The sequence below is a fragment of the Harpia harpyja genome, chromosome 4 (assembly GCF_026419915.1).
Source record: "Harpia harpyja isolate bHarHar1 chromosome 4, bHarHar1 primary haplotype, whole genome shotgun sequence".
NCBI lineage: Eukaryota > Metazoa > Chordata > Aves > Accipitriformes > Accipitridae > Harpia > Harpia harpyja.
Window position 1 is genome coordinate 46459681 of NC_068943.1, and position 22987 is coordinate 46482667.

A 22987-nucleotide genomic window follows, 5' to 3' on the forward strand; every position below is an offset into this window, starting at 1 on the left:
CCCCCTCCGTCACTCCTCTCCCCTCCCAGCACTTTCTTGCTGTGGAAACGTGAGTCACCCTGCACCTCCCAGCCCCGGGGCCCGGGGGGACGCAGTGCCAGGGTGCTGGGTCCACTCGTGGCCCCTCGCAGCCCTCCACGCCTTCCTCCCTGGCAGTCGGGATAACTGGGGCTGCTCCAGGCTGGGGGAGAGCAGTTGGAAGGAGCTAGGAGGAAGGTGGGCGCTGTGGCTCGGGTGGGAGAGGGCAGAGCCACCCCGCAGAGCTGTCCGAACCAGGCAGGGAGAGCCCGATCCCCAGCTCTGTTTTTCCCAGGCTGGGAGCTGGAAGCAGGAGCAGACGCGGCCCAGGCGACCTGAGCAGCTTTTATGGAGGGTGGCTTCGGCTTTCCCGGCACCGCCGGCCCGGGGCGACAGGACAGGCGGGAGGAAACCTCATCAGGCCGCACTAGATGAATAACCTTTTAATTTTGACAAAAAAACAAAGTACAAAACCGAGGCCAATTTTCTTTTCTCCCCGTTTGCAAGGATCTCTGCGGCAGTGGCGCGGGGCTCGTGCGGGGCTGTGGGCAGGTGGGGTGGCTTCCCACCCGCCGTCCCGGGGAGGGCGGCAGGGCACCCGCAGGTGCCAGCGAGCGCGGCGGGGACGGGACCGGCTGGCAGCAGGGGCTCACGGGGGTGCAGCGGGATCGTGCGAAGCCGGAGGGGAGAGGCTGCCCGGAGCACAGCTGCCCCGAGGTCCCCGAGGCTGGGTGCATCGCTGCTGCGGCTAGGCATGTGCTGCCGTTGGTTGCGCTGAAGGGTCGTTTGGGCTGGCTGGAGTTTTCTTGTCCATAAATACCAATCGGTGAGGGGCGGTGGCGGCCGCCGGTGCTCGGGCGGCTGTGACGCGCTGAGCCGAGGGGAGCGAAGATGGAGGTCCCGGCTGGGGCTGCTCTCCCGGTGGTGGGAGGGCTGGGGGCGGTGAGGGGGGCTGCTTAGCTGATGATCTGCCGGGGCCGGCCATAGCTCATCCCCGCCTGTGATGCCCCCTTGTTGCTCCCCATCTGTAAGCCGATGACGTTCTTGCCCTCCTTCAGCTGGCTCTCGGTGAACTCCCGCTTGTGCTCCTGCGCTTTCCTGCGGGGTGTAGGGAAAGACCATGCGGCACCCACCCCCCTCCCTGGGGCAGCTGGATCCTTGTCCCCGGGGCGCCCAGCAGCCCGCACTGCCCAGGGGTGGCCCAGCCATCCCCCCTTCCCAGGTGAAAGCTTGGCATCCTGCATCCATGTGCTCTGGGGTGCTGTGGGGCAGTGGAAAGAGCCTGCTCCGGGCAGCCGTGGGGCAGGGGGGGTCCCCATGCCCAGGACCACGTTCCACCCACTTACTTCATGAACCAGTTGGGGTCCCCGTGGTAGTGCCCATCGTTCTTGGTGACCGCCAGGCTTCCCAGGGCCATCAGTGTCCTCTGCACCGCCGCCATGTCCTTGGCTGCCGAGGGACGGAGCGGCGTGAGGACAGGCATGGTGCGGCAGCCCCGGCCCCCCCAACCCCAGCTGCCCCCCACCCGCACCTTCAAAGAGGTCGACAGTCTGGAACACGTCCGTCTTGACCACGCCATAGTCCTCGGCCGCCTTGAGGAACTGGGCGATCTGCTCCATCTGCTTGAAGACCATGGTGGGAGGGGTGTCGGGGATCTTGACGGGCTTGGAGCCATCAGGGTAGAGGCTGTTTACCAGCCTGCTAAGGACCTGCCGGCAGAGGAGAGGCTGGGCTTGCCGCGCCGCACACTCTGCCAGCTGTGGAGCTCCCCGCTGCCCCCCCGCCCGCCCAGCCCTGGAGCCGGCGGGCATAGTGGGTGCCCGGGCTTCCCCACTTACGATGCCGTTCTTCAGCCAGACCTGGAAGCCCAGGCGGCCCCGCTCGGGGCGACCCACTGCCGCCCCGCACTGCGCCACGATCCACTCCACCAGCCGGTCCTCCAGCTCGTCATCGTACTTCTTCTCGATCTTGGACTGGACGTCCCTGCTCATGCCATAAGCCGGGCCCTTGTTCGCCATGTCTGCAGCGGCTGGGAGACCTGGCGGCAGGATGGGGACTGTCAGGCTGCAGAGATGCCGTCCCCCTGCCCAGGGACCCTGCGGCCACCCCAGCACCCTGTTGCATCCACCTCCCACCTTGGTGCAGCGGGGATGTGCACTCCTCCTGGCTCTTCCCTTGCCACGCAACAGCACTTCAGCTCCATCTGGGTGCATTTGGAGGCAAGTGCGTGGCCGTGACCGCCCCCCAGCCTGCCCGGACAGACGGTTCCCATCCCGGCAGAGGTGCCTTGTCCCTGCTCCCTGGCTCGGGCTGCGCAGGAGAGCAGCCTCATCCCCGTCCCCTGCCTGCTCAGCTGCCCGCTGGCTCTTGGCCAGCATGAACGTCCCTGGCAGGGCCGTGCCTTCCAGCCGGAGCAGCCATGCTGCCCCCACGGGGGCTGCAGAGCAGAGGGGTCCGGGTGGCAGGGTGACAGGAGCAGGGCTGGGTGGCCATGGCACAGCACGGTGGCCGTGGCATGGCGGGGTGGCCACGCCATGCCTGTGGTGCTGTGGGGTGGCCTCGGCCCGGTGGGTCCTGGTGCTGGGGAGGAGCGCGGGCGAAGCAGGAGTGCGGCGGGAGCCGTGCCTGTGCCCTTGTAAGGGCATGCTGCGGGCAGAGATGGCAGGTAGCTGGCTGTGGGTAGGGATGCCAGGGAGGATGCCAGGAGGGAGAGGCGCCGGAAGCCGGCAGCCGAGCCCTCGGTGGAGCTGGCCTCGCACCTCCCCACACAGCTCCCTGCTTGGCATTAAGCCACCAAGTGCCGGGGCTGTGCCCTCAAGGAGCCGTGTGCCCGGTCCCTGAGTCCACGCTCTGCCCCGGGCTGGCTCGCCCCGACCTCTGGGGCAGATGCGCCTGGCTTCTGCAGGTTGGGCTCCGAGACCTGGCACAGCTCAGTGCAGTGGAGGACACTGACCCCGCTTGCTGCCGGCAATGCAGAGGCACCCCATGAGCCCCATGGGTGACGCAGGGGTACCCCATACGCCTCGCAGGCAGCCTGTGCCCATCTCCCATCCCCGTCGAGGCACAGGGCAGAAAGGGGTCAGCAGGGGCTGGAGCCTCGGCGCTGCCCTGAGCCCTGCATGGCCGCTCCGGCCACCACGGGGGCTGAGCCCAGCTGACCCACAGCCGCGCAGCCCTGACAGCAACGCAGTCCTGAGGAGCAGGAGCAGCCCAGAACCCCGCGTAGCGTCCCCAGCCCAAGCCCCAGCTTCCCCTCCTGGGGAGCCTGACCCTCGTCCAGAGAGCAGCGTTGCAATCCAAAGGAGCAACATCCCCATCCAGGGAGCGGAATCCCAATCCTGGGGAGTGGCATCCCAATCGGAAGAGCAGAATCCCCATCCGGGGAGCAGGCTGGCAGTCCCGGGAGCAGCATCGCCATCCCAGGCACAGGGTCCCCATCCTGGGGAGCAACAGATCCGTGCCAGGGGCTGGCATCCCCACCCTGGGCACCCTCCCCACTGCCCCCCCCGCCCCAGCAGGACTTACAAGTGGCTGCTCACGGAGGTGAGGGGTGATGCTCTGCGCGGGAGCCAGCGCACTGCACAGTTAGGAGGCTGACCCTGTGCTAAAAGCCCGGCGCTGGGACAGTGATGTCAGCGCGGTCCGGGGGCCAGGCCCCCCCGCCCTCCCTCCTGGGGCGCGCCAGCCTCGTAGTGCACCGTGACTCCGGCCCAGGCACCATATTTGGGGAAAGACTCCGAAAATCAGCGACTCAGGCCCGTGCCCAAGCATTCCCCGCGTGCCTCCACCCCAGCGGGTTTGGGGGCAGGGAGGGAACGGGGCCGGGGGGCTGATGGAGTAAGTCCTTTTATAGCCAAGCGCTCGCTCGGCTGCGGCAGCCGTTGAGGGTTTCTGCCCTGACTTCATGGCTGGTTTCCCCGTGTGCTCACTGCCGGGGAGCTGGGGCAGCCAAGTGGGGCTTCCTGGGCACGGTGGCCTGGGCGGCCCCCACAGCCCACAGCGTGCCCTGGTCAGGGCAGAGCAGCGAGGCTGCGGGCATCCCACGAGCACAGCATCGTGCCCGGGCATCCCGTGGGCATCCCCCAGATTCCCTCTGCCCCAGCCGGGCATGGCCCGCTCGCATGGGCCAGGGCACGGCGAGGCATGCAGCAGCCCTGGCACCGGGCTGGGATGCCAAGGGGAGCCCCAGCACCCTCGCTGCCCATGAATTGGGACCTCCCTGCACACCCCTAACCCCCCCCACCCCGCGGCTGCCAGCCTTGCCGCTCCTGCACAACCGCACCCCCCGCAGCACAGGGGCTCTGTGGGGCAGGAGGGCCGCGCCAGTGCTGCCCAGCCCCTGCGCCATCTTCCCTCTCCCCAAGTCCTGGTGGAAAGGAGAAGCCGCCGCCGCAGCAAAGCGTGGCTGACATCCGGCGGCAGGCCGGCAGGGCAGAGCCCGCTGCCCCCCCAGGGACCCTTGGGGACCCCCACTGCCCCCCAGGCTCCTGCTGCCCAGGCAGGAGGCGGCAGGCACTGGCAAAGTGCAGACACTTTAATGCGAGTCCCTTCCCAGCAGACCCACGCATGGCAAACAGGCAGCAGCCTTGGAGGGGAGCGGTGATGGGGGGCACCCAGCGGCCCCCCTCACCCTCCGGGGATGCTGAGGGAGACGCGAGCAGGGCCTCCCCAGCCACTGCGCCAGACACACACCCCCTCCCCACCTCCCACCCATACGACTCAGGCACTGAAGAGAGACCCCCCCCACCCGCGTGCTTGGGGGGGCCACGGGGCTGCTAGCATAGCACTCGCCCCGGCCCCCCCACACCGCAGGCGCACAGACCCAGAGCAGCAGAAGCACCTTTTCCAGTGTCACTCGCCACCGAAGACAAGGTGCCCTGGCGGACCCCCCCCAGCCCCCCTTCCGGCTACGATGAGCCCGTGGACGGGCATGCAACACCGGTGGGGGGAGACACCCGGCCGACGGGAAGGAGGCACGTCGGGACCCCAGGGCTGCGTGGGGAGGGGGATGGAGCGGCTGGTGGGACCCGCAGCACGGGCATCCCTCCCCGGGGGCTGCGGCCAGGCATTTGGCACGGGGCCGGGGCAGCGGGCGGCTGCAGGCCCCTAGAAGACATAGATCTTGTCCCGCTGGACGCAGTCCAGGTCATCGTCCAGCGTCAGCAGCACCTGCGGAGCGAGGGGAGCGTGGCAGCGGTGAGCCGGGGCGGCTGGGGGCAGCGGGCAGCCGTGCCGGCGGCAGCCAGCACCTACCAGGAAGGAGCCGAACATGGCGATGGAGGAGAGGAAGTGCCAAATGTCGTGGTCGTCAAAGAAGTCAAGCAGGATGCAGTCACGGTTGTGCTCCCGGGACTCGGCTGGCGTTTTCTGTCAGGGACAGGGCCAGCTGTCACCGCACTGGCCTGTGGCCGCCCTGGCTCACCACCGCGCCACCCTCCCACTTACCTGCCAGGTGCTGAGCCCCTGGAAGAAGAAGAAGAGGGCGAAGCCCCAGACCACTGAGGTGCCAACGATGCAGAGCAAGGGGATGAGCTTGATGCGCTCGCCGCTGCGGAGCTGCAGGAGAGGCCCGGGTCGATGTGCAGGCAGGACCTGGCAGGGGTGCCCATCCCTGCCCAGCCCTCCCCACTGGGCAGGCAGCTCCCGCGCAGCTGGCTCGTACCTTCATGATGATGTAGAAGGCGAAGTAGAGGAGGAGGTTGCAGATGCCGATGGCCAGCAGGTAGGAAGCGAAGTCATTGGGGCGGACGATGAGGCCGTAGGCAGCGCTGGGGAGGCAGGGGCAGGAAACGGGGTCGGTGTAGGCTGGGGGGTCCCCCCCGGGTCATGCCCATGTGCCCCGCCAGCCCTGAGGCACGCCGGCAGCCCCTGGGAGCTCGGGCGGCGTGTGGGGACGCTGGGCTGCCGCAGCTACAGAGAAGAGCTGCCGTGCTCAGCTCACAGCTGTCACGAGCCGGCTGTCCTCAGCCCAGCCGCAGCCGGGGGGGGGGGCCGTGCCACGGGAGCAGCAGCAGGGACAGGGAGCGCTGGGCTGGGAGGAGCAGCGTGGGGTCTGGCGCGTGCCCGGCGCCGCACTTACAGCGACCAGTTGACGATGTTTCCCATCACCAAGAGCACCATTCGATCCTGCAAAAGGTGAGGGGGGGCTGTGAGGGGTGAGCAGGGGGAGCGCTGCCAGGCCAGGTCTCATCCGAGCCGGGGACCCCGGTGCCGCGAGCCGTGGAGCCAGCACTCACCACATACATGGGCCCGCTGCACTGCCGGACGCAGTCCGTGTACAGCACGTGCAAGATCCTACGCAGGATGCCCGAGTCTGCAGGGAGAGGAGAGGTCGCGTCGGGGGGGGGGGTGTCCGCCACGTTGCCCCCCCACCCACCCTGCTCGCGGCGGTGCCCCCTCGCCTCACCCAGCTTCCAGCGCCCCATGTAGTAGAGCTGGGTGCTCAGCAGCAGGGTGGCCACGATGTGGATGACGGAGAAGACGATCCAGAAGGCCGTGTTCCCCTTGCCGAAGACCTGCAGGGCAAGCAGGGGCGGCGGGCAGCGGGTGGGGGGACCAACCGACTGACCTCCCCCCCCCACCAGCACCCCCAGTACTCACCACGCCGACGACGGAGAAGAAGATGACGAGGGCCAGGCAGGCGTAGGCGCTGTAGGCGCTGGCGTTGATGTCCGGGTGACGCTTCTGGTAGAGCTTCAGCATGCAGAGCCCCGCGATCATGTACATGAAGGAGGTGTCTGCAGGGGAAGAGGGGCAGCGGTGAGCGGGGTGGCCCGGGCGCAGGCAGTGGCCGGGGGCCGGGTGGGGGCACTCACCGAACTGGAAGTTGGTGTAGTTGGGGCAGACGTGGTAGCAAGCGCTGAGCAGCCCCTCCATCATCAGGGCGGTGCCCATGGCGTAGAAGAGCCCAAAGTGCTTGGGGATGCCGCACTCCTGGGGGGTGGGAGGGGAGGGAGGGGAAGCGGGGGGGGCCTGGGCAGCTGAGACCCCCCCGGGCATGCCACCCGCCCCTTACCAGGGCATGGGTGTTGTTGCGCATGAGTGCCCGGTTGTAGTTGATCTCCCGCTGCAGGATGATGAGCAGGAAGAGCAAGCCCAGCAGGACGTAGCCCAGGTTGCTGAGGATGTTGTTGAAGGCGCTGCCGGAGACAGTCCGGATGTGGGTGCCGTGGACCCCTCTCCATCCCTGGGGCCCCACCACCCCGCCTGACCCCCAGCCACCCACCGTTCCCCCCCCCCCCGAACCCACCTGAGGTTCCCCAGCGGGTGGGCACACAGAAAGTTGTAGTAGCAGATGTCCTGGTTGCCGGTGACATTCACCACCTGTGCATGGGCGGGCATGGTGAGAGCGGCGGCGGCGGGGCCTGGGAACACGGGAGGATGCCCAGGGACGTCCCTGTGGCAGCTGGGGACCGCAGCCCCCCGGGCTCCTGGGAGCCCTGAGTGCTGCCATGGCCCCGCTTACCGTCTGGTAGGTGATGACGAGCTGGATAACGGGGAGGGCGTAGAAGACGGCGATGGTGGCGATGTTCCTGGGAGAGGTGGGGGGGGTGTCAGGGGTACCCCCGCCGCCTGCCCCGGGTTGGGACACGGCTTTGCCCCACTGCCCCCTGCTCACCAGAAGTAGATCTGGTACTTCTTGCGCAGCACCCGCTTGTCCTTGCGGGCCAGGTCGGCCACACAGAGGTATTGCTGGAAGGAGAGGCAGGTGGAGGGGCTCGCCCCGGCCAGCGGGGAGCAGCTGGCGGGGGGGCGGGGGGCATGGGGTGGCACACGCACCTTGGTGCGGATGACATTCTTGTCGTAGTCAATGTCGGCCAGTGTGTCGTAGTCGTCCTCCTCAACGGAGCTGAGCGAGTCCAGGCGAGGCCGGCCGGACACGTTCTCCAGCAACCGCTCCCCTGCAGCTGAGCAGGGGCCATCAGCAGAGCCCATCCTGGCCAAGCCCCCCTCGGCGCCTGCCCCGCAGGACCCCAATCACCCCCAATTAACCGCTCGGCCGCCTCCTCGCCAACTCACGCCGGGGACGGGCTCCAGCTCCGCATGGACCCCTGCGCTGCCCCAGGGACACGCACTGGCTGTACCGGCGCGGGCGAGGATCACCCCGCGCCCTTGACCCCCAGGGCTCTGCCGGGCTGGGGACAGCCGGGGGCCAGGAAGACGATGTCCTCCCCCTGCCCCGCAGCCCCTCGGGTGCTGTCCTGCCCGCGGGAGGGGGCTGCCAGGCCACTCTGAGCAGGGGGAGGAGGGTGCAGAGGTGCTCGGCGCCCCGGGTGCCAGCTTGGGGCAGGGCAGATTTTGGCTTGATTGGCCCATCCCTGCCCGGTACCAGCATCTACCCATGGCAATGCTCAGCGGCCTCATCGGGGCGGAGGGCGTGCGCCGCTTGAACTGCTCCTGCCCTTCAAAGGAAAGCAAGAGTTATTGGAGCAGGAGCGGGGCCGAGGCCCGGGGTGGGGGTCCCCTGGCACGCGTCCGCCCTGCTGGCATCAATAGAGACCTGGCTGTGGGCTGGCACGGAGGGGCTGGCAACCCAGGGACCCTTCCCAAGAGACAGAGAGGGGCCGAGCTGGGACGCTGCTGGCAGCGCAGCTCTGTTGGGACCACTTTGCGCTGCCCAGGCACACTGGCTCTGCAGGGCTGCGGCCATGCCAGCCACCGCACCGCTGCCCTGGGACTCACCCACGTAGCCGTAGGGGACTTCTGCCGAGCCCATGCTGTCCGTGACGCCCTCGGTGCTGCCAGAGGAGCCGTTCCCTGCAAGGATGGCCAGACGGGGTGGGTGTCATGGCCGCCCGCCGACAGGCAGGGAGGGGAGGGATGGTGCGCGGCACTCACCGAAGGAGCCGTAACCATAGCTGTCATAGGGAGCATGGCCCAGGAAAGAGTCGGGGATGCTGCGGGCATGCCCTGCAAGATGGGAGGGTCCCTGTCAGCCACTGGCAGCCTCCCGTGGCACCCCTGGCCCGGGACTGCCCGGCCGTTTGGCACAGAGCAGCGCCTGCGCGGGCACGGGAGCGAGCTCACAGGCGAGGACAGAGCCGAGGCTGGCACCTACCCAGTAGAGATGCTGGGAGTCCCCAGAAAGCCGTGGAAAGGAAGAGACAGAGTTGGTGAGACACCCAAGCCCCAGTGCAGCCCTGCCAGCCCCAGAGCCATGAAGCCCGAGCCCCAGGACGTCCCTGTCCCCCCGACATCGGGATTTGTCCCGATGGGCACTGTCCCTTGGGGCACCGGGGGACAAGCGGGGCTCAGGGGGACAGTGGGGATCTCTTGCAGAACCAAGGGCTTTGCCACGGCCTCGAGAGGGGAAAGTAACCGGGAAGCCCCCAGGCAGACACCCCCCCACTGTGTGCCACTGCCACTGGCTGCAGCCTCCAGCCCCTCACCCGTGTCCAGGCTGGGCGAGTCCATGGCTGCCAGGAGCCCATTCCTCTTCTGCTGCCTGCTGAGGGAAGCAGCTGTAAGCAGTGCCATGCCAGCAGCTGGGGTGGGGGGGCCACAGCACACCCGAGGACCCCCACCGCGCTGGGGACAGGATGGGGTCTCCGGAGGGGACAGGGTGGCTGGGGCAGTGATGCCCGGGAACTCACCGGCAGCTCTCCCAGCAGGCGATGAGCAGTGTGAGGACATAGAAGGAGAGGAAGATGCCCAGGCAGAAGAGCATGCTGCTGACATAGGCCTCCGCTGCGCAGAGCCAGGGCGAGCCCTCAGGGAGAGTGGCACCCCTGGGGAGCTGCCGCGGGACCCCCTGTGGAGCCCAGCACCCCCCAGCCCCAGCCGGCCCCTCCCAGGCTTACAGGTTATGGCGGGCGACACCGTCACCTCCAGCATCTTCTGCCGGTTGTGCTGATCCACGGGTTCATCTGGAAGAAGGCATGGGCTGGGGGCTCAGCCCTCTGCGGATGCTGCTCCCCAGCCACTCCCCAGCCTGCGACCCACGGCTTCCTGCAGCACCCTCCCCGCCCCAGCGTACCCGGTGAGGCGTTTTTGGAGAGGGGGTAGTAGGGCAGAGCCCCCCCACAGGCCTCGTCCTCCGTCTTCACCACCACCACCACATAGAAGCTGTTGCTGGGGAAATCCTTCTTCTGTGGCGGCCATCCCAGGAAGGGGGGAGAGACAGGGGTCAGCAGAGCCCAACCAGGGGGTCTCCCACACCACCCCATGCAGCCAGGCCTCGCTGCAGGGCTCGGGGCCGCCCCGGAGCGGTAACCTCTGCAAGCTCTGCTATCCGGCACTACCCGCCAGCGCCAGGCCAGGGCCAGGAGCGGGCCAGCGCCCACCTGCACCGTGATGGCCGCCTTCTTCGTCATGGTCTGGTACATCCCGATGAAGGCTACGTTGTTGTCCAAGTCGTAGACGGGGCACTGTGGGGGCAGAGGGGCCATCAGCCATGCCGGGCATCAGGCGTCACCCAGACGGGAGGCCCCGCCACCCAAACCTACCAGGATGTCCTGGATGGAAATGACAGAGCAGGGGAAGGCCATGGCCGAGGTCACCTTCACGATCACCGAGTCCAGTCCCTCGGGGAACTCGTACTTGAAATACTGGGCAGGGGAAGAGCCCGTCACTGCCACGGTGGCCACGCTTTCCTCCCCAGGCACAGACCCCATCCTGTGCTGTGTCGTGCCAGCTCCTCCTCACCTGCGGCTGGGCGGCTGTGGCGTTGAAGCTGAACCTTTCGTTCGTCCTGCAGAGAACACGGGCGAGATGATGGTTGGCGAGGGGAGCCCGCCGCCCCGGCGGGCAGCCCTGGCAGGCAGTGGGCAGTGGGCAGGGAGGGGGACCGGGGCGCAGGGCTCCCCTCACCGCAGCACGAAGTTCTCCACGCGGGTGACACGCAGCTGGTAGGAGGCGTTGAGGGAGAGTGTGGAGACGTCGACATAGAAGTGCTGGGTCTCCACCTCCGCCTTGGTCTGGGGCTGGCAGAGTGTGCGGCTCACCTCCTGGTACATGTACTTCCGCTGGTACCTGGGCAGGCAGAGGGCCCGCCGAGCTGTGCCGTGCTGTGCCGTGCCCACCGGCCCCCCGGCACCCCTGCCCGCCCGCCGGTCCTCCCCCGTACTCACAGGCCCCGGAGGATGAGCGGCACCTGGAAGGAGACCACGGCCTCCTTCTGCCTCACCACGAAGAGGACGGGCAAATCCTTGTGGTCGGAGAGGACGTTCACCGACACCCGCACCCCCTCCGTCTGCGGGGAGAGCGGGAAGGCGAGGCGTTGGCCGGGCAGGACCGGCCGCGGCGGGCTGGGCCCCGGCAGCCAGACTTTGCTCGGCCCTCGTGGCGGAGGACGTGTCCCCACCGCCTGCCCTGAAGCCCCGGCTGTGGGGGGACCCCGGGGGACGGGGAGCCTAGGGAGGCAGCGGGCCTCTCCGGCCGCCCTGCCGGCTCACCCGGTTCCGCCGGACGCTGTGGTTGAAGGCGTAGATGTTGATCAGGTCGGCGCCCACCCAGTCGGCGTAGGTGGTGTCGAAGCGGGCCTCCTTCTCCGTCACCCACCGGCGCCCGCTGGGCTGGGGCTGGGCCAGGCTGGGCGGCAGGGCCAGCAGCACCCACGCCAGCAGCACCCTCGTCGGCAGCACCCGGGCCACCCCGGTGCCCGGCATCCCGCCAGCATCCCCGGCCGTGCCTTGCCGCGCCGTTCCCCTGCCGGGCCGGCCAAGGTCCGCCGGGGCGGGACGGGACAGGACGGGTCGGGTCGGGTCGGGTCGGTCAGCCGGGTCGCGCCCGGGCACCCCGCCCCATGGCGAGCCCCGGTGTCGGTGTCGGTGCCGGTGCCCGGTCCTAGATCCCGGCGGTGGCGCCGCTGCCCGGTTCTGGATCCCGGCGGTGCCGCCGCTGCCTGCTGTCGGTACTTTCTATCTCCCCGGTCCGCAGGCAGCTGTAAACACGGGCCGGCGGTGACGTCACGCACCGTCACACGTTAAAGGGCCAGGCCGGGGAAGTGACGCGGCGCCAGGCGGCGCCCGGGCGTCCCCTTCCCCGGGGTGGGGGGAGCGGGGAGCGGGCCCCTCGACAGCAGCAGCAGCGTCCCGCCGGGGAACCCCCGCTCCGTGGGGCACCGCTGCCCCAGGGGTACCCCACAGGGGAAGCCCCTGCTCCATAGGGCAGCCCCTGCCCCATATAGGACTCCATAGGGGAAGCTCTGTCCCATAGGGGAGCCCCTGCCCTATATAGGACCCCACAGGGGAAGCCCTGTCCCACCGGGGAGCCCCTGCCCTAGCCAGGGCCCCACAGAGGAAGCCCTGTCCCACAGGGGAGCCCCCACCCCGCAGGGACAGCCGCCCCCCCACCCGGAGCAGCCCCTCAGGTCGCACAGGGGCTGCCCGAGCCCCTCGGATGGGATAAGGACCCGTCTCGCCTGCCGAGCCCCCGGCTTGGGGAGGGGGCCGGGAGCGAGCGAGGTCCCCCCAGCCCCAGCGCTGCGTTCGCCCCTGCGGCCGGCAGCGGCGGGAGCCGTCAACTGCTGCCGGTGGCCTCGTTCACAGCATTCTTGTGCTCCGGCATGGGGCAGCAACTACCCGCTGCCAACTGCCCCCGCCGGCGACCCGAGCTGGCCCCGGCACCAACGGGCGCCGCAGCGATGCTGCCGACCCCCCAGCTCCCAGCAGTGGGCTCGCATGGCTTGCTGCAGCCACCTGGTCCGGATGGACGAGCTGCCGCAGTAATGGCAGGGCACGCAACACAGGAGCCGTAACCAGCCCCAGCTCAAGGACTCCTCCCTGGCCGGGGTCCCGCACCGGTGATGCCGGGCGGCTCTCTGGCCACCCGCTCCAGCCACACACCCAGCCGGCTGGCCACCAATGTCCTCAAGCGTGGGGGCATGGCAAAATTCATTGCCAGGCAAGGCACCACAACCGCACGAGTGCCTCTCCCCTTCCCGCCCTCCCCTCCGGCTTTCTGTGCAGGGGGTCCCGCAGCCTCCCCTCGCCTTTGCGGCACCCTCTGTCACCAGGGGTTGCAGTAATTCGAGGTAATTTGAAGTTTTTCCACTGCGGAAGTGGGAGCGATGCCACACTGTGTTTTATCGCGCATCTTCTGCAAAGACCCCCCATCCCAGCTGCTGATGAGCTTCCCACATATAGGTCCCCCTCTCGACAGGCTCCGTGGCTGCACGTGTCAAGATTTACATGCCTGTGATGGGGTTTCTGGGTTCTAACTGCTCTGCCGAAACAGCTCAGCCCCACATAATGCTGCAGAAAGCCATTTTCTAGGCTCAAAGTGACAGCCAACACCCTGCCGCCGGTTTCCCTCTGCTCTCTGTGGGACAAACGTAAAGAGACAAGCACTGCTGCTATTGTGCACTTTATTTCTATAGGTCCTCTCGGCGAGGATCCCAAAGCACTTTTCGGACAGTCTGCGTGTTGTTTCCAGGTTACGGGTGGTGATGCTGACAGCGGATGGAACGACTTGCTCGGGGACAGACGGACACCCATGCAGGAGCTGGAAGCAGAACTCCAACTGACTCCTAAGCTGCTGCTCAAACTCGAGTCAAGCTTCTGCTGGGATGACTGTAAGCTGGATTGTGTGGTGATGTGCATTCCCTGCTCATGTCAGGGCTATTAAAGAGAAATCGCTGCGTCATCAAAGACAATCCAATGTCCTGTCAAGGGCCAAAGTACCAGTTACCTTCACCCACAGAACCTTGCTTACAGCTTTAGGTACGGGACCTGAGCTCCGCACAGTGCAAGGAGAGGAAAAACAAACAAAGAAAAGCCCCCCAGCTGAGCAGGGAAAAGAACAGAGTACGCAAGGAGCCAGCAGAGCATGACTCCCAAGCCCCCCAGGGAGGGAACGCTGTGAGTGCAGCCAGGGGGAGGATGGTTTGGCAGCTCCGTGCAGGGCAGCACCTCCCCGGCCCCCGCAGACACCGAACAGAACAAGTCACCGACACAGAGAGGGAAGAAAGGCGAGATGCAGGCGCCTAGGCACACACACACACATACGCTGCAACACGGTGGGGTGAAACATTGACATTTATATTGAAATATGCACTAACAGAGTGAGCTCTACCAGCCGATGCATTTTTGCCAAAGCAGAATGACAATTTTTTTTGTCCTGGGGAAGGAAGGTTCGGGGCGGTGAGAGAGCAGTACCTGCGGGCAGGCGGCGCAGAGGGAGGGCACGGCCTCCTTTTACGCACGGTACGGGCTTTCCTCCTCGCAGGTTCCATCCTGCGGTCGTCCTCCTGTCCCCCCGGCAAGTCACCAAAGACTCTTTCTGTCCTTTCACATCTTTTGGTTTTTCTCTCTGCTGCGATAAACCTGCAACTGGCAACGCTCACACAGAGATGGCCAGCTCCGGCACAGAGCTGTCAAACGCGGCTGGGTTGTTGACGGCTGGAGAAGCCCCACAGGGCCGGCTCCTTTCCAGCCAACCCTTAACCACGACAGGGTTCCCACTGGCCAGCCGGGGGGAGCGCAGCCGCAACCCCAGGGGACATCGGTCACCCAGAGCCGGAACTGAAGCATTTCTACGCCTCCTGCGACAAGGCGCTTGGTTTTTAGTATGAAATCAGTGAGGAGGGAGAACCCCAAAACCTCGCAGCTGTGAGTGGGGCAGCTTCTTACTAGGCAGCGACGAGCCGAGCAAAGTCTGAGTGGAGGGGAAGCCGTCCTTGCTTTCATTACGCAGTGCCAGCAGTCCCTGAGGGGGTTAGGGGAGCAGAAAAGGAAGGCCATGAGCACTGAACCAAGCATAGAGTGCGGCACCTCAGCAAGCCAAGCCTAAGCAGAGCTGGCCCGAGTCACGCTGCCGAAGGCTCGGGAGCCTGCAAAACCTCCCGGTCCGCTCGGCACCCCGCCAAGAGGGGCTGACTCACAGCTAAGCACAGCCTTGGCCGCTGAGTTGAGAAGGCAGAGCTTTTTTCTGGAGAGTACATTCCTGGTTAGCATCTCTCGAGCCAAACACAGCGACAGCAGGGAGGGAAGCAGGGATGATGCGTAGATTAAACTAGCACGCTGCCTTTTCACACAAGCCTAGAAACCCGAAAAGCTCAGAGGGAGCGGAACGTGTTCTATCCCATCTCTCTAAGGGGTGCCTAGGGGGTGGGAGAAGCCCTTTCCCCAGGAATCCTCCACTGCAGCGTATTTGTAACACTTGATTTTCCCACTCTCCCTTGCCCCAGCTTCTCCAGCCAGCACCTTATCGGCAGCACGAGCAACCCTCCCTTAAAGCCCGTCCTGCAAGGCAGCAGAGCTCCAGAGCAAGCCTCAGGGAGCAGTGCGTCCCTAGTTGGGTTTGTGGGGGCAGGACTGTACTCCCTCCTCTACCGCGGCACTCCGAAACTTCCTACTTCTGATCCTGGCAAGCAGAACACTTCATCTTTCCTTCATCTGTGTGTAGATCACATATACTGGAAACAAAACACACACTATGCATGCAATCCAGGCAGAAATCCTGCTACGATCAAGTCTACAGGAAGAGGGGAACGTAGTGGGGACAGTAAAGTATTCCTTAATGCTAGGTTATAGACTGCATTCAACACCAGCACCCTTCATTATAAAAAAGGGCAGACAGACTATATACAGTACCTACGTACTTTGTTGCAGCGGGGCACAGCAAGCAGCCCGGGCACCTAAACACCCCTTGTTCGGAACACAGCATGAAGTGCCCGCTAAGAAGCTATCCGTTCCTCTCCGGTTTACCGGCCAGGATGAGCGCGCCTGACTGCAGAGCCCGCTTAGGTGGGAAGAAGGGCAGAGAGCTGTGCTGGCAGCTCTCGGCCAGCTACCAGGGCGCGAACCACGGCGAGGTTTGCACAGCACTGCCGCGCTCCGACTCCAGCAGGTAAGCCGAGGAGGAACAGACTTTCTTTAGAAGTGTTTTCTTTGCAAGTAGAGTTATCTATTCAGCTAGGGCTCTGCCTTTTGGGTCCAAACCAGTTTCTTTCTGAACAAGAGAACCTTTCCCTTCTAAATGAAAGGCTGTTTTCCTACCATGGTTAGTAGACTACAACCGGCCCTTGTAACAAAAAAAACCAAACCAAACCCCCTCCTAGTCGCAGCCCCGGTAGGAGGGCACCTGCCCCTCCGGCTCCCTTGGCTAGAGGTGAGGAGCAGCGTCCGGGGCAGGAAAAGCTATGCCTTGACTTCACTTTTTACTCTAAGAGGCCATAGTTGCTCGAATAAAATGTTTATACACGTAAAACAGAAGCGATAAAGAAATATACACCTTGGAATCTGTAAAGCTTCAGACTGATTTAGGCCTTGCAGACAGGGGCTATTCATATGGGATTCCTTTAGACAAAAAAGGAGGTAACAGTCATACTTAAAAAAAAACACCCAAAACAACCAAGAACAATGAATGGCACCGCAAAGAGCCCTGTGGCACAGGCATCTCAGAGAAATGAAACGTTGGTTCTAGACTAGCAAGGAAGTGACTGCCTTGCGTAGCGTTTACTGGGCAATTAAAATCCTAAACCAAGCAATTGTTAAAAGCCAGCGACACGACATGCAGACAGGAGCAGAGAACAGGACAGCCAGCAGCACCAGAACGAGACTGCCCCCGGGGAAAGCTATGTGGGAGGAGGAAAGGTGCCCCGGCTATCAGGCATGCTGAAAGAAGCACAAGAACCAGCACCTGGGAGTGGTACAGCAGTTCGGTTAACTGTTTGTTTCTTTACATTTCTGAATTCCAGTTTCATGCTGCTTCAGAAAGGAGGAGTGAGAAAGCAACATGTGTCACTTAACCCCCCCCCCACCCCAAAAAGAAAGAAACAATCCCCAAAACTTTAAATGGTGGGACCGAGTTTGGAAAAATGCATCTGTTCTGGCTTTTGCAAGTGGAATGTGATTCTTGTTCACAGGCTAATACACAGAGCACAATCCCTACGGCCAGGACCAGTGAGGCAGGGGGTGTGCGTGGGCTGTCAGAGACAGGCTACGAGGGTTCTAGGACAACCACAGAGCAACAAGACATGAGAGGGGCACAGAGTGACAGTCCTGTTCTCGGTTTAAATGAGGAATGATTTAAAAGTAAAACTCTTCTTCAGCTAATTTCCTCCTGCAATAAAACCAACCAAGCCGGCCCTCATATGTACAAGACCAGTTAAACATTAGCCTTCCCCCTCAAAACACTAGGTACGAACATCCGGTAACATTCTACAATGGAAAGTGCTTTAAGAAAGAAGGATTCTGTAGTGCCAGTGACAGAACTGATCTGATGGGCTGGATGATGCTGTTAATGCTGACATCAGCTACTCAGGCCAGGGCAGCTCGTTTCTCCTCGGGAGTCTCCTCCAGCAGCTGCATGATCAGTTCATGGAGGGGTTTGCAGATCTTTGCATAGCCCCCTCCCGTCAGGTGCAGGAAATCAAACATGTCGTGGTACGAGATGGTGCCGTCTGAGTGCACGAAGCCGACGTCCACGTCCAGAAGCTGGACATTGGGCAATTTGGGGAGCGAGGCTTTTAGCAGATGGTTCACCTTGGCATTCTTCTGCCGCAGCGGGTTTGGCTTCTCTCCACGAGGTAGCAGGCCCTGGCACAAGAAGGAGGCAAAAAAAGAGCTTCATATGACTGCAACGGCCTAACAATGCCTGCCTTCCCTTCCAATTCAGGCGGTCTTTCAAGACTTAGACGTCTGTGTCAAGGGGAGCTCATCCCTTGAATCTGACTTTGTCTGTTCAGACCTAATCTGAAATGCAACTAAAGGCGCCAGATGAGATGTAAGCTGTAAGTACAGCTGGCAAGGCACCCGGGTTTTTTTGTCTTTTTTTTCTTTTTTTAAATGTATCACTTTGTGCTCTTTCTGTGCGCTTTCAGCGCTGTACTGAATGCCATCACCCAGCTTCTAAACAAGAGAGGCACCAGCTAAGCTGCCGAGGCAAGGAAACCAACTAGGATTTCCAGTGCTGGCTCTGATCCGGGCACCTATGTTCCCCTCACAGGACTTCTTCCACGCCATTTCTAAGTGGGACAGCAATGCCGCTAATGGGAACGATCACAGCTGCCTCTGGAGGGTCCAAAAGGATGACTTCTACAAAGCCAAGTGAACAAGGGGAGGCACGCAGAAAGCAGAAGCTAGATAAAGCACCTACCCTCCCCGCTAACGATCAGTAACTCCCAGTAGCGCAGAGGCACAGTACAGAGAACACGGGGCTTCCTCTGACCAGTTGGTTTTCCCAGTGCTCCAAGAAACTTACCAGTACAATAACTTTGGCCTGTGGCTGCTGGCTGTTTATCAGGCGCACAATCGCCTCGATGCCACCTGCTACTTCTTCTGCTGTGTTTTCATGATTATTTGTTCCAACCCAAACAACAATGACCTACAAGGAGAAAAAAATGTTGGCAACTTTGTCACAACAAGTTGTAATAGGCTTGCTGACCCTGAAAACCCTTTGTACACATCACCTGCGACCAGCAAGCTATGTGAAGAGTCAGGCTTAAGGCTAAACTCAAGACTGCAAGAGGTCTTCAGCTGTCAGTTGTGCTGATTTCTGCAGAGTGCCTTACAAGCTTCTGCTTTGGCCCTCAGGACAGATGAAGAACTGCCACTATGGAAGTTTTTCTGGACAGCCTAAAAGACGCTTGAGCCCACCCCATCTTGGCCAATGTACCTGCAGGAGCCTACGCTGGTCAAAAAGAGGGTAACATAGAGTTATACAGTATAGCATAAGCTCCTTCGGGGAGCTCCACTTTTTGCTTGAAAAGATCGTAAGCTCGAGTACGAGCTCCGCTGCCTCCCTCCCTGGGGTACGCGTGGTGTAACAGCAACTTGGTGCGCTGTCCGCCGCTTTCAGTACGGCCACCTCACAATTGGGCTGCAACTGTAGGTGCAGGCTGGGAAGCCGCTCTTCACCACACGTCCTGAAAACCTTCGCTACCACTTATCAAATACTTCCCCGTCCCCTTCTAGAGGCCGAGAACACACCTTGGGCCTGAGGGACAGACTGCAACTCCAAACTACACCTAGCTATGGTAAATCGTAGGCCGGATCGATGTTTTTGCTAGGACTGGGAGGCCGCCTCTGTTTACTGATGACATCCTCCGATTTGCACATTCAGCAGCATAAAGTCCGTCTAGGAGACATGCAGCTCTGTTCCCAAACACTTCTGGGTCAGCCACACGCATTTCTACACCTGACGCACACTCAACCAACGGCTGCTCAAACAAAAAGCTCTGCTAACAGTAACGGCTCACTCAGTTCTGCAGCGCTTCAGCGCTGAAGTCTCTTCTAAGTCAACGCAGGGCTGCCAGATTTGGTTTTCTGCTTATACCTTCGGTTTAATGTTCTCCAGTTCGCCGTTCTTCAGTCTCCATAGAACATGTCCTGTGGTGTCTCCACCAATCCCAAAATTCAGTGCATGAAGTGGTGAGAAGAGCTCTCGCCATATCTGCAATCAGAAATCAGTTTACTATTTCAGAGCAGCAGCATTCTGGTGGTGAATGAAAGGTACTACACAGACAAGCAACGTCTTCAAGGACACTAAAAGTAGCCAGGAGACTTCTTCTGAAAACTCCCTTCCATAAAGGGCATTTAAACACAGGACTGGGCCTTACTCGGAGGTCCTGAAGAGGCAGAGCTGCTGATGTTCAAGCACTCAGTCCCGGCATAAAGGAAGGGGAAGTTCCCTCGAGCAGCTGTTTGCCCAACTCCTCAGAGACACAGAGGGTGCTGGATCTGTTGCAGAGCACCGTGTCCCCAGCTTCCCTAAGTACAGGGCAGCTGAAGAAAGTGTCTATGACCTGAAGGAATCCTTTTCATCAACAGGGAACAAAACTAGAAAAAATGGAAGCAGCTCTTGCAGAATAAAGCTGCTCTGTCACCACTGCGGCAGAGCAGCAGAACGCTGCTTTGCCCCAGGGGAGTTTTAGAGAAAAGCCGGCTTGCTGATGCCTGTAGCACCTCAGGTGCTAAGGGGTTAAATGTGTTCTGCCCACACAAGGTACAGCCACAGAGATGTTGAAGGGGGTTTGGAAATCGGGAGGCGGTCAGTAACGGCTTCAGAGAAAGACAGCGTGTGGCTTGGCAAGGCTTTGTACAAGCACTGGGACGTTAAGGAAGCGGGGCAAAATAAACCGGAAAGGATGGCAGAAAAATTGGAACAGCAGAAATTGTCGGTGTTACATGTCACTATCAGTTACCCGATTTGGGAGAGAACCAATCTAATCCCTATAACCCCACCATCCTCCTTTCTTTAACGTTACCTCATACTGCTGTAGTAACTGCACCATGGAGTCACCCACGAAGAGCACATCGGGCTCCTTGTCTTTGCAGTCCAAGACAAACCTATTGTGCTGGTGAAAGAAAGCAGTAAGGTAAGCTCCACCTCACAGCTCCTCGTTGGCGTGGCTGCTGCAGGATGGAAAGAGACGGTTGCCCGGCCGGTTTCCCCTGCTGCCGAACCGTGCCGTTCCTTCCAACACCCTTCTCTGTGTTAAGCTGTCAACCCCGGATGCTCCTCCCAACTACCCCAACCCCCACAACAGCCTCGGTTCCAGCAGGACCAGCATCGCGTCTACTCTACGCACTACACACACGTCAGCCATGAGCCTGTCCGATGCCCGTTAGATTCAGCAACTACCAAAGAAACAAATGAACGGTTAGTTGCTGCAGTGAGTGTCCTCCGGCTATTTCTCCCAGCCTAGGAGGAAGCGTTGCAGCAAGGGACGGGCATGCCAGGCACTTAGCCACTGCTAGTTTTAGCTTCGCCACTCCCTGGCACAGCGACATGCTGGAAAGCGCTGCTCCGTGCTCTGTTTGACAAAGGGGTTGGTGATTTCTGCCTGCTAAGGGGCCGACGGGGGTATTTGCTGAAACGGTTTTGCAGGGCAGCTTTCGGGTCATGCAACGAGGCTCCTTTTCACCTTGATTCATCATTACAAGACAGACACGTACCAGCGGCCAGCCGGCAGGGCTGCCACCCCCTGAGGGTCAGCACTTGCCCATCAGACACCCCCAAGCCAAGAAGCCTTACCTGTGACATCCACCTGTCATCCCCCTGAATATCTTCGGCGGCATGCGGCACTGCTGCCGGGTTGGCGTCCCCCTGGCTCATTCTGTTCCTGCGGAGAGAACGCGTCAGATGAGCTCCTCGAAGCAGCCTAGCTGGCTGGCTGGGAACCGCTGCACTTCCCGGCATTCCCCATGGACAACTGACGCCTGTTCCTACGTGCGGTGACTTCTGGCCGGCGACGGAACGTGTTTTCCTCCATGCCAGACCCACTCCTCAGCCTTCTACCGACTGGGCAGTGGAGGCAGGCGAGCACGACATACCGTAAAAACCCACGGAAAAAGCTCATTTCCGAGAATGCCCTGCAGAAGCGCACCTCCGCTATGCAGAGCTTTGCCAGCGTGATCCTAACAGCTCACGGACGGAGAATTAGCGCCTCTTAGTATCGAGATTCCCAGCTTACAGCCACTGAGCTCCGCGGTTCAGCAGGATTAGCTGGCTCCGGGGGAGAGCGCATCGCACCAGCCTCGATCCCGAAGGATCTACAGCAGGAAGGGGACGGGGGCTGACGCCTCCGGCTACGGCCCCGGGAAAGCCCCAGATCCGGCCCTTCCTCCCGAAGCCGGTCCGTGACGGCCAGGAGCGGCGGCCCCGGGCTGAACGAGGGGGGGCGGGGGGGGGGGGGGCCAGGGCCCAGCTCATCCTCGGCGGGAGCCGCAGGTTGGGAGGCAGCGCCCGCGCCCAGGTGCCAATCATGGCGGGGCCGACTTTATAAGGACGGCTTCCCGCCACCGCCGCCGCCCCCGCTCTGCCGGAGGGGGCTCCTCCTCCTCCCCGCCGCTTCGGGCGGTCTCTCCCCGCTGGGGGAGGCGACCCGGCTCCCTCCTCCCGCCCCCCCTCAGCCGCCGGCCCAGCCCAGCCCCGGAGCCCTGCTCCAGCCCCACCGCGGGGCGCGGCCCGGGCCTCCCCGCTCCGCCCCCGGCGCGGCCGGGCCGCTTCCCTTGCCCGGTCCTGGTCCTGGTCCCGGTCCCAGTCCCGGCCCCCCCCCTCTTCGCCCCGGGCACTCACGGCGGCTGCGGCTCCCCCCGCGACTCCATGGCGCTCTCAGGCGGGCGCCTCCCTCCCCTCAGCCCCGGCTGCCACCGCGCCTGCGCCGCCGCCGCTTCCGCTTCCGCCGCGGACAGCCCACCAACCGCCGTTCGCCCATCCCCCTCCCCCCCGCTCCGCTTCCGGCTGCGCAGCCGGAAGTTCCGCCCAGGCGCTCCGGCCGGCCTGGCCCCTAGGCGGCGCCCGGCCGCGGAGGCCTCGCCGTGACGTCATCCTCCCGGCCGTGACGTCCGCGGCCGTCATTCCCCCGTCGCGAGTCGAGGCGAGGCGTGGTCTTTGGGGCCGTCCCGTCCCCCGCCAACCTCGGGGCGGGGGGGGGGAGGGGAGGGGCTCGATTGCTCCCCGGTGTTACCGGCGCCTCCCGCCCTCCACGCGGGGGCGCCCTACCCGGCCCCGCCCCGGCCCCGCCCCGCCGCCAATGCGGAGCCGCCGGCGGGCGGTGACGCGCGGATGCGTCAGGGCGGTGCTGGCGTCACGGCCCCGCCCCCTCCTCCCCCCCGGGGTTGCCATGGCAGCCGCCCGCCCTCCTCCCTCCCCCTCGCCCCCCCCCCCGCGGATGAGCTCACGCGGTGCCGCAGCCCCGAGGGGGGGGGGGGTTTGCTCCTCGCAACAAGATGGCGGCGGCGGCGGCTGCAGCGGCGGCGGCGGCGAGCGGAGCGGGGGGGCCCCCTCCGGCCCCGCGGCTGCCCCCGGCCCCGCCGCCCCCGCGGCCCCCCGGCCCCGCCCGTATCGGCTACTACGAGATCGAGCGGACCATCGGCAAGGGCAACTTCGCCGTCGTCAAGCTGGCCACCCACCTGGTGACCCGGGCCAAGGTGAGGGGCCCGCCGGGCCGCGGGCCGGCCTCTTCCCGCCTTCCCTTTCCCCTTCCCGTCCCGCCGCCGGGGCAGCGGCTCTCCCCGGCCGAGCCCCCGGCCCCGCGGCTCGGTCTGGGGCTGCCGGGACGGAGGAGAGCGCTGCCCGCCCC

The 22987-nt window shown here is 63.6% G+C and overlaps 4 protein-coding genes across 14 annotated transcripts in view; 1 reads left to right on the forward strand and 3 right to left on the reverse strand.

Annotated features, from left to right (window-relative positions):
- Nucleotides 1-446: 446 nt before the first annotated feature.
- Nucleotides 447-4272, reverse strand: TAGLN (transgelin). 2 transcript variants are annotated; one of them, XM_052786685.1, is made up of 5 exons: nucleotides 3544-4272; nucleotides 1857-2056; nucleotides 1550-1727; nucleotides 1365-1467; nucleotides 447-1116 (listed from the first exon to the last, which is right to left on the reverse strand). In XM_052786685.1, the coding sequence occupies exons 2-5, from the start codon at nucleotides 2034-2036 to the stop codon at nucleotides 975-977; spliced, it is 603 nt and encodes a 200-aa protein (XP_052642645.1). In that variant the 5' UTR covers nucleotides 2037-2056; nucleotides 3544-4272; the 3' UTR covers nucleotides 447-974. The 2 variants fall into 2 exon arrangements, with proteins under 2 accessions (XP_052642645.1, XP_052642644.1); XM_052786684.1 differs by lacking the exon at nucleotides 3544-4272 and having other exon boundaries at nucleotides 1857-3527.
- Nucleotides 4273-4537: 265 nt separating this feature from the next.
- On the reverse strand, nucleotides 4538-11930 carry SIDT2 (SID1 transmembrane family member 2). 8 transcript variants are annotated; one of them, XM_052786675.1, is made up of 28 exons: nucleotides 11412-11930; nucleotides 11088-11209; nucleotides 10828-10989; nucleotides 10663-10708; nucleotides 10464-10565; nucleotides 10302-10385; nucleotides 9995-10106; nucleotides 9819-9884; nucleotides 9612-9705; nucleotides 9408-9463; nucleotides 9077-9088; nucleotides 8857-8928; nucleotides 8701-8775; nucleotides 8358-8420; nucleotides 7798-7919; nucleotides 7637-7710; nucleotides 7484-7550; nucleotides 7268-7341; nucleotides 7034-7157; nucleotides 6834-6951; nucleotides 6619-6755; nucleotides 6425-6533; nucleotides 6255-6331; nucleotides 6098-6144; nucleotides 5681-5786; nucleotides 5464-5574; nucleotides 5272-5385; nucleotides 4538-5187 (listed from the first exon to the last, which is right to left on the reverse strand). In XM_052786675.1, the coding sequence occupies exons 1-28, from the start codon at nucleotides 11622-11624 to the stop codon at nucleotides 5125-5127; spliced, it is 2622 nt and encodes an 873-aa protein (XP_052642635.1). In that variant the 5' UTR covers nucleotides 11625-11930; the 3' UTR covers nucleotides 4538-5124. The 8 variants fall into 8 exon arrangements, 7 of the variants coding, with proteins under 7 accessions (XP_052642635.1, XP_052642637.1, XP_052642631.1 ...); XM_052786677.1 differs by lacking the exon at nucleotides 9077-9088; XM_052786671.1 differs by having other exon boundaries at nucleotides 6255-6533.
- A 1377-nt stretch (nucleotides 11931-13307) lies between these two features.
- Nucleotides 13308-22836, reverse strand: PAFAH1B2 (platelet activating factor acetylhydrolase 1b catalytic subunit 2). 2 transcript variants are annotated; one of them, XM_052786692.1, is made up of 6 exons: nucleotides 22818-22836; nucleotides 20938-21025; nucleotides 20168-20257; nucleotides 19237-19353; nucleotides 18163-18285; nucleotides 13308-17498 (listed from the first exon to the last, which is right to left on the reverse strand). In XM_052786692.1, exons 2-6 carry the CDS (start codon nucleotides 21016-21018, stop codon nucleotides 17220-17222), a joined length of 690 nt encoding a protein of 229 aa, XP_052642652.1. In that variant the 5' UTR covers nucleotides 21019-21025; nucleotides 22818-22836; the 3' UTR covers nucleotides 13308-17219. The 2 variants fall into 2 exon arrangements, with proteins under 2 accessions (XP_052642652.1, XP_052642651.1); XM_052786691.1 differs by lacking the exon at nucleotides 22818-22836 and adding an exon at nucleotides 21982-22106.
- SIK3 (SIK family kinase 3) overlaps nucleotides 22640-22987 on the forward strand; it is a 92199-nt gene continuing 91851 nt past the window's right edge. Inside the window, exon 1 of one of the 2 annotated variants that reach the window (XM_052786687.1) lies at nucleotides 22640-22835. The gene's annotated coding sequence lies outside the window, so the exon portion shown is untranslated. The remainder of the gene's footprint in view (nucleotides 22836-22987) is intronic. The other variant, XM_052786688.1, reaches the window with a different exon arrangement.